The sequence below is a fragment of the Strongylocentrotus purpuratus genome, unplaced genomic scaffold (assembly GCF_000002235.5).
Source record: "Strongylocentrotus purpuratus isolate Spur 01 unplaced genomic scaffold, Spur_5.0 spur5_scaffold_6, whole genome shotgun sequence".
Taxonomy (NCBI): domain Eukaryota; kingdom Metazoa; phylum Echinodermata; class Echinoidea; order Camarodonta; family Strongylocentrotidae; genus Strongylocentrotus; species Strongylocentrotus purpuratus.
The window spans coordinates 37,020,953-37,030,210 of record NW_022145612.1 but is presented as its reverse complement, the minus strand read 5'-3'; the positions used below and the strand labels follow the sequence as shown (position 1 = coordinate 37,030,210).

General features: G+C 38.2%; 1 protein-coding gene across 3 annotated transcripts in view; it reads right to left on the bottom strand.

Annotated features, from left to right (window-relative positions):
• Window positions 1-234: 234 nt before the first annotated feature.
• The window catches only part of LOC581269 (scm-like with four MBT domains protein 2), a 30,300-nt gene continuing 21,276 nt past the window's right edge, over window positions 235-9,258 (bottom strand). For 2 of the 3 annotated variants that reach the window (XM_030971975.1, XM_030971977.1), the window contains exons 14-22: window positions 8,701-8,932; window positions 8,093-8,138; window positions 5,831-5,922; window positions 5,045-5,282; window positions 4,181-4,356; window positions 2,967-3,301; window positions 2,244-2,498; window positions 1,541-1,672; window positions 235-459 (exon numbers count right to left, since the gene is read on the bottom strand). In XM_030971975.1, the coding sequence (XP_030827835.1) occupies window positions 319-459; window positions 1,541-1,672; window positions 2,244-2,498; window positions 2,967-3,301; window positions 4,181-4,356; window positions 5,045-5,282; window positions 5,831-5,922; window positions 8,093-8,138; window positions 8,701-8,932 (1,647 nt within the window). In that variant the 3' untranslated portion in view covers window positions 235-318. The remainder of the gene's footprint in view (window positions 460-1,540; window positions 1,673-2,243; window positions 2,499-2,966; window positions 3,302-4,180; window positions 4,357-5,044; window positions 5,283-5,830; window positions 5,923-8,092; window positions 8,139-8,700; window positions 8,933-9,258) is intronic. The other variant, XM_030971976.1, reaches the window with a different exon arrangement.

Below are 9,258 nucleotides of genomic sequence, written 5' to 3'. Positions count from 1 at the left end.
AACCCTGGGCCGCTGGGAGACTGTTTGGGAGTACATTATACATATAGACTATACATGTGAGAAAAGTTGACCGTGGCAGTCCCATTTGTTCCATTGGTCTACCCAAACCAGTTAAGACTTCATGTACGGTAACCCTCTGGGGGGCGTTTCATAGAACTTGTCATCAGTGACAAATGACAGTTTTTGTTATAAGCTACTGAAATCCTTGCTTCTGATTGGTTATCAGCAGTTTTGTCATTTGTCATTGAAAAAAGGCTTTGTGAAACCAATCCCTGGTCTTCATATAGCGAGGTTGTGGTAACCGATGGGTCAAGGATGTCATGATGCATACTGCTCATAGAATGCTATCTTAACCCGTTCAATGTGATGGCATAGCTTGATGGCAGGCCCTAATTTCAGCTCCATGCATTCTTGTACTGTAGGCAGGGTCAGTAGGAGAAGGGCTTGGCCATCAATCTCCTATGAATGAAATGAGAAGTAGGAAGAAAGCCATATTTGCTTATTGATGATCAATTGAGAAATATGTGACTTTATCACAAACTGTCATTGCTTTGCAAACTTTGCAGAAAATAAATACTTCTTAGGAAATACCCCCAATTAGCTTTAAGTTATTGAGATTCTTTGGTTTAAAGGTACCATGTTCCTTTTGCAGCCAACCTCAAATGCTGTAGAACTTTGCTGGAATTATGAATATGTCATGTATGTCCTATCTGTGAAATTTAAACGTTAGCAGTGTCCTCATATTCAAATTATGCAAGGAAACCCGTTTACTTGCTAGACTTCACTGTCAGTCACTATTGAGTGACTGACTGGCTTTTTTTCTTCTTTGGTAATAACATACATGAAAAGAGTTGTAAAGGGTACATGAGCATTTGTCTACATCAATAACCCACTTCTTGTGATGGCCAAGATTAAACTGATTGAATCTTTGCGCAGCATATAGTGTATGACCATTCGGTACAATTGTCTGAAAATCAAGACTATTACTTTTGGGCTCTATAGCCCTAAAGTCGATTTGGCAACTAATAGTTGTTATTTTCCCACTTGAAGACATTTTCAAGCCCCACCTTTTTTAGGGAAGTTCTAAATTAGTATTATCTTTCAAATGCAGTTGGAATTTAACTTTTTCATTTTTTTGGCCTGCACATGGGACATAGTACCTTTAACAAGGACAGCGCTCCAAATAATAATTCTATAATAATGTCAAAACAAATTTAATATATGAAATATAATTTTAAAGGTAAAAGCAAATAATCGTTTCTTTTTGTATATAATGACATGGATATATATCACTGGAGGATAGTTCAGTACAAGATACATTTTGTCACATAAAGGCTGAGACTTGACAAAGGTATAGGTTTCGGGATAGGGTTGTGAGTGGACTTTTAGCATGGTTTATGATTATGGTTCAAAATTGGTAAATGTATGTGTCAGGTCCGAGGTTAAGTTAAGAATTCTGTACTTAGGAATTCGGTTAGTGCTGGGAAGTTCCTGGACAGCTATTGTCACTGAAGTATGTGTTGTGTGACCTCTTTCTTACCTGGTCCTTGAATACTTTGGCAAGACTGGCACAGTCTGTCTTCTTGATAAACTTGACGACTCTGTCCACGCTCCAATGGAGAGGGTTGCTCTCTAACTTCAAGCTACTCTCAATCTTCACTGGACTGGGTGTCTGCAGAAAGAAAACAATATTATCACTCATCATAATTCAATATTCCAATAAATCCCCAAACTATAATGGAGTAGAATTACATTTCCTATTAAAGTACCGTATCCACTATGTAGCCCAAAAATATAGAGTTGTATCAATGTTGTTGTATACAGATGAAAACGCTTTTGAGGAACTCCCTCCCAAATGCCGATAATGGAAACTGACATTTTATGTTTTATTGACAATTAGGTTTTAATTCCATTACCGGCAGTTATGAAGTAAAAAAAAAAAAAAAAAGGGCTCCAACAAAATAAATCTAACCAACTGATTTTCAAATCCCAAACTATCTAAAGGTACTTTTGTCCATGAAAGCATGTGATCATATTATTTTGTTACATAATGACTCATTTAATAATAAAATCATGGTGGGTGCTATAATTTGGCATCAACAACTTTCCATATAACCTTAAAGACGAACCTCTTTGAAGAATTAGGGGATAACTGTTTCTTGAATTTCCCATGGTTGTACACATGTTGATCCTCAATTGGAAGTACATATTTACTAAAAATTAAAGTTGTTAGGCGAACTTACTTGTTTCTTGTCTTTGGCATGTTTGTGTTTGTGGTCCTCTGATTGCTGCTGCTGCTGCTGCTGTTGTTGTTGCTTCTGCTGTTGTTGCAACTTCTTTTGGTGTTGCTGCATGAGTTGTTTCTCTTGTTGCTCCATCCTCTCCCTCTCCTCCTCTTTCCTCTGCGCTCTAGAGGATGTGAGTCTGGCAGCAAAGTTCTTCATCTTGGTTCCTCTCTCCCGATGGGGGAGGATCAGCTTAGGAGTACTGTGTTGGAGCTGCAGAATCAAGCGGGGAAAGAACATGGTATCATACCAGGGGAGTGTTTCACAAAGAAAGACTAAGATGGACTTTAAGTTGGACTTAACTATGGCAGGCCCTTCATGCCACTAGTTCCTCTACCCATTCCATGCATTGGTTTCTAAAGGGACATATAAATCATGGTCACAAATCTACATTTTCTCGATAGTTCATTATTGAAGGAAAAATGTTATCTAAAGATCATAATGGCGAGACCAATGGTGAGTGTAACCAGTGGCATGAATGGCCTGCCATAGTTAAGTCCAACTTAAAGTCAATCTTAGTCTTTGTGAAACACTCCCCAGGGCTTGAGGCAACCAACTTCTCACTAGAAAACCTGTGATTCCTTTCTTTGTTTCCCCAAGTAACGACAACAAAATCTTTACTATGCTTTCATGTCAACTTGTATACTTCCATCAATGAAATGTTATAAATAAATCAACTACCTTTGTTCGCTTTGCAGAGTCCAGCAAGGCTTTGGCTCTGCTGACTAGTGGCTTCTTTGCTGAGTGTAGTAGCTCCCGTCTCCTTGCCTCTGCCTCAGTGCTGCTCAATGCTATGGCAGCATCCCCTCCTCCCCCTCCCTGCACCCCTCCTTCAGCCTGTGTCTTATCGGGCGAGTCTGGCTTGAGGTTGTTGTGTTTCTTCCGGTGGATGAAGAGCTGGCGCCTCTTCTTGCGCCGACGCCCGTTCCCCTTCTTATCGCCTGACTTGGATTGGGCCTTGGGAACGGGTGGTCTGCCAAGACGGGCTGGCTTGTGTTTCCTTCCATATGCTTGTACTACAAAAAATAAGGTCAAGGAAGATAACGTCAAGTGTGATAAGTATTTCAACAGTGACAAAAATTATAAACTAAATCAATCTTTAATAAAATTTGACTTAAAGCCCGTCTATACTAGATTATCCAGGAGAGATTAGAACTCCCTGCAATATCACTGACAGGTGGTTATCTCATCAAATCAGCTCTCAATTAACATTTAAAAAAGGGAATCATGGGTGACCAACAGTCACCGATTAGACATCGTTTGCTATATAGAGGGCGCAAGTAGCTATTAGTGGTGCAGTGGGGCTTTAATACTATGACCATATTCTACTTGAATCTTTTTATCAATAGCTGTAATGAGTTGTTAGGTATTCACAAATATATTATGTAGCATATAATAGGGCAAAATTTTCAAAGCCATACAGCAATATAAAAAGGTTTGACACTAACAGGGTTAGGTACGTGCCCCAAAATTGAGAAGTTTAAACAAGGTGTGCATGGAAACATATGTAGGCCCTAAAAATATGAATATGGAATCCTGTGATGATATCAAGCTGTGTGGAGCCCTCTATAACTTACTGTTTTTACACAAAATGGATGCAACTATTACTTATAACATGAAGGCAGATATTTGTTTGTTTCACCTCTACATTAATAATAATAATAAATAGTAATATTGGATTCTTACATAGGGCACGTATCAACCTTACAAGGTCCTCAAGGCGCTCCAACATTACCCGGCTATGCTAGGCTGCCGATTTCGACGCTCACAGCATTTTAAGGAATTCCTTCCTATCTTTGAGATAATAGGGTTCATTACCCTAGCAAAAATACAATGGGCTAATCTGGTAAACACAGTTTACAGAATCTCAAAAGATATTCAAGATTTCAACTTACTGTATTTACTCTTGTTTAGATTGAAACACTGTTCTGGGCAGGAATCTTGTACTTGATGGAGCGAGACCAGGTTAGGACAGCATTCAAGGTTTAGACAGGTATTTCTCAGGAAGCTTGGTACCTCACTGGCCGTCTTGCACAACTCAATCATGGCACGGTAGCTCTTGCCCTTGTATCTGTGGTTTACACACAGCCAAAGTAATCACATTAGGAGAAGTTAATCCAAAGCAAGTCAAGTCAACTCCTTATCAAGAGGTTATTAATTGGGACCAACAAACTAGTTTCAAATTGCAAATCTTTAACAAAATCACAAGCTCCAATGGAAACAAATGTTTACATTTTTGATCCAGTAATTAATTTAGCAGTAATAAATGAAACCATTTCATAAAACCTTATACAAATTACAAATTATAAATGTTACTTGGTAAGGAATGGTTCAACAATATATGTTAAGAAATACCTTTCTGTAATTTTTTTTGTATTAGAACCCTGTTAGACTAACAGTATTTTGCATATGGTCGAAGGGCCTGCAGTACTCTAACATTACAATGTGTTCACTTTGGCACTATTCTAAAACATGCAATTCATACCTTTTTTTAAACATAAAACTTTAATGTGGAAAATGGCAGACACATTCATTTTAGCTCAAATGGCCTCATTAATCCACTCCAAGAATCCATCCAAGTGGTTGAGAATCTAACAGCAGGGACCCGTTTCACAAAACTTGTCATCAATGTCAAATGACAGTCTTTGCTATAAGCTACTGAAATCCTCGCTTCTGATTGGTTATCAGCAGATTTGTCACTGATACTTGTCATTTGTCATTGAAAAAAGGCTTTATGAAACACCCTCCAGGTCACTTACTTAGCCTTCATGACGTGGAGGGAGCCGTTCATCCCTGCCGTCTCCTCGTTCTCCACCTGGAGCTCGCGGAGCACCCTGGGAGGCTTGTAGGCAGCGTTGATCAGCATGTGGAGCACCTCCCTCAGCACCAGGGGTACCATGCCTGGACCAACAGACTTGGGCAGCTCCGCAATGCGCCCCTTGTTCAGGTAAGGACCAGAGAAGCACTTGTGATTGTAGTAGACCTTGTCAATCCAATCTGGTATGTGAGGAGAGTAGAGGATTGTGTGAGAAAGAAACAGTCTAAAGAGAGATATGTTTTAGGAATGATTTCATTTTGTGAGTATTTTTGTCTTTTATTTATCATCATCCAAAGAACTGCTGTCATCATCAATGTCACTATCAGTTGAATATTATACAATTCTTGATAATGGTTGTCTAAGATACATCGTTCTGATCATCTACATCATAAGTTCTTTTAAGTCATCTCCACCATCATCTTTCATTCAAGAAATTGTATAACTTGATTTAATTTGTTAATGTTCTCTCATTGTATGACAACTGTTACAACAGTGGTGTGCAAGTTGAGTTGTTTTTATCTTGTAAAGTGAATGTAATTCAGCATAAGGACTGTCAGGTTCGGTATTTCAATAAAACCATAAAACCAATCTATATCATCAGCAGCACCACCACTACCATCTTTATCACCATCACCGATATCAACAACATCTACATCATCACCACCAAACTACATCAGCAGATCAACCCATCAGGGTGAATCTTGAACAGGGCTTGTCCTGATCATACCTTCTTCTGCTCCCTCTTCCTCCTTGGCTGCCTCTCTCACTTCCTGTACTCTATGGTAGAGATCCCGTCCAGGGCTCATTGGGGCAAACCTGCTTCAAACAGAAAAGGCAAAGGTTTTTTCGTTATTTTAAAGATTATTTGTTCTAATTTATAGGAGGGTTTAGACCACCCTGCAAGGTCACTGGACAGGTGGTTATCTCATCAACTCAGCTCTCAATTAACATACGGTAAGAAAAAGAGGATCATGGGGGACCAATGGTCACCAATTACACATTGTTTTCCATATAGAGGGAGCAAGTAGCAAAAAGTAGGACAGTGTGGCTTTAAATAAATAAAAAGACCACATGCATTCAGTAAAACAATAACAAATAGAATAATGATTTACAAGATGAAATAAACAGCAGGATAGCCCATATTCAGCGTTATTGTTATGATGTTGCTGGTCTTTCACAAGGACCAGAAATGGTACAGTAAAACAATACAATATACATAAACAAGCGACAAATAACAATGGCAAAGCATCAATTTCCCAAGCAAAATATAGTAAGAAATGAAATGTCCAAGACAGACAGTAGAGAAAAAGAAACTAGTAAAGGTGATTTTAATTCTGTTAATGAAGTGGTTTTGGGGGGCGAGAGATTATCTTTAAACCACTGTAATTGGTTTACAGCACAGTAATGGATTCTGGAGAAGAAAATAAACTGCCATAGCATGACAAACACTTACTAAAAATCACATTACATTTTAAAATAGTATATTCAGATAATAATGAAATATCCTAGATGCAGATATGCTATTTTCTACCTATCAACACGTTTTCCTGATTTGCAGAATTCACAAACGATACAGTAAATGCATCTAAATGCAGTAAAATGTATGATAACGCACATAAATGATTTTTGTGGTGATCAATTCTTCTTTCAGGAAATAGTAACATGAGGTTCGAAAGAGCAATTTCATTTATAGACTATAACTTCCACATGCATATGGATTGCACTCTATTGCATTAACATTCCTACTGTATCACAAAACTAGATGGAATTCGACTGCGCGCAGTCGAAAATGATGCCTCCGTCATAGAGCAATTTTACAAACCAAAACAGAAGAAATTTTTCAAATTCAAGTTCAATTGTAATCCATTAACAGGTTCTCAGAATATCGTGATTACAAACAATTTCTCATTTACATATATGACCCTTTGAACTTTGACCTCATGATCCTAATATCTACTCAGCTCATTGGCTCTGCAAGATATCCAGAGTTAAATAGTAATCCATCTGTCAGTTCTAATGAGAATGCGTTCACAAGCTATTTTTGCATACATAATGAGCCCATGACCTTGGACCTTATGAACCAAGAATCTACACAGTTCATTGGCTCTGCAAGATACATAAATGATCTAAGTTTGGCAGGAATCCATCAATCTGTTCTAATGATAACGCGATCACAAGCTGTTTTTGCATACATAATGGGCGCTGTGACCTTTGACCTTTGACCTCGTTACCCAAAATCTAATAAGTTCATCGGCTCTGCAAGTAACATACATGACTTAAGTTTGGCAGGAATCCATCAATCGGTTCTTGAGATAACGCGATCACAAGCTGTTTTTGCATACATAATGAGCCCTGTGACCTTTGACCTCGTGACCCCAAAATCTAATCAGTTCATTGGCTCTGCAAGATACATACATGACCAAAGTTTGGCAGGAATCCATCTATCGGTTCTTCAGATAACGCGATCACGAGCCGTTTTGCATACATAATGAGCCCTGTGACCTTTGACCTTTGACCTCGTGACCCCAAAATCTAATCAGTTCATCGACTCTACAAGATACATACATGACCAAAGTTTGGCAGGAATCTATCAATCGGTTCTTCAGATAACGCGATCACGAGCTGTTTTTGCATACATAATGAGCCCTGTGACCTTTGACCTTTGACCTCGTGACCCCAAAATCTAATCAGTTCATCGACTTTGCTAGATACATATATGACCAAAGTTTGGTAGGAATCCATCGATCCGTTCTTCAGATAACGTGATCACGAGAACGGGACGTACGTACAGACGTACGGACGGACGGACGGACGGACAACCCGAAAACATAATGCCTCCGGCTACTTCGTAACGGAGGCATAAAAACATCTTATGTATACAATAAAAATATTTCATGGAAAGCAGTACTGTAATATATTCATTTAACAAAATAAAAAAAAGTGTTGACATATGATGAAGCTTCCAATGAGAATAATTAAAAGTTCTCACCTTTGCTTTTCAGGCCAAACAATGGCGACTCTCTTTGTTTTCCTTGCTGTATGGAGAAAAAAGAACAAAAAATTGGTAGCAAAAAAGAGGTTTTTATAGTATTGATAGGTTTTAAACATACTTGCTTTTTCCACATCCAACTTCTCACATTTTCTTAGTGCCTGTAAAAAATAAAATTAGGATATTCAAGTTTATACGGTATGCAGAGATAACACTGGTGTGAAGTAAAATTGGAGTTTGATTCAAAACTAAAAGACTCCATAAGCACTCTCTATTTCTATACATTTGTGATTTAATATACATGTATCATCACTTTAATAAGTATATTGCAACTATGAACAAACAAAACAACTATAAAGATGATATAACAAAGTGATATAACACAAAATCAATTATTAACTGAACTTTTCTCACACATACACAGTTGCAACAAATTGGCAGCCCTGGTGCCTGCAATAGCAATTCATCATATGGTCAATGGAGTGATGATACGATCAAATGATTCGCACCAAAATAGCAATCAAATGCTCACTAGTCTTTATCTTATTGAGCCCAGGGATTTAGAACCTGGCAAACAAAGAATTAAAGCCAACTCTTCAAAAACTCACCCAGGAGTTTCTTGGGTGTTCTCAAAGTGTATCCATTGCTATCGCACCACCCTACAGGGAAGATCTCCGTCGACTCTATGTCAACAATGTGGTTGGGAAGTTTGCTACCATCAAAGTGTAACCACATGTGGCGGCCAGCTATCTTGGTCACCGTGGCGGGGCAGATCTGGTTGGCGTTGAAGGGGTTGACAGCCTCTAGCTTCATGCCGTGCTGGAAGTCATGATCAGATGTCTGGATGGATGAAAAACACAAATCACAAGTAGGAGGATTGTGTATGGGGCTAGTAAGAAATCTTACCATTTATGAGTTGTGGTTACTGTTTCCTTTCTTGGATACAGACTCACTAACATCTAATTTCAAAACCCATGTAATAATCTCACTCAATGGAATTTCAAACGGGTCAGTCTTGTGAGTATTGTTTTCAAAAAAATTTAATCTACCATACATTCTTAATATCTTTGCATGACATTTTCTATATATGCATTAATTTATTTCTTCAATTAACTTTGTCCAAGAAAAAGAAGAGTTAAATTGGACACCCTACTAAATACTTAATT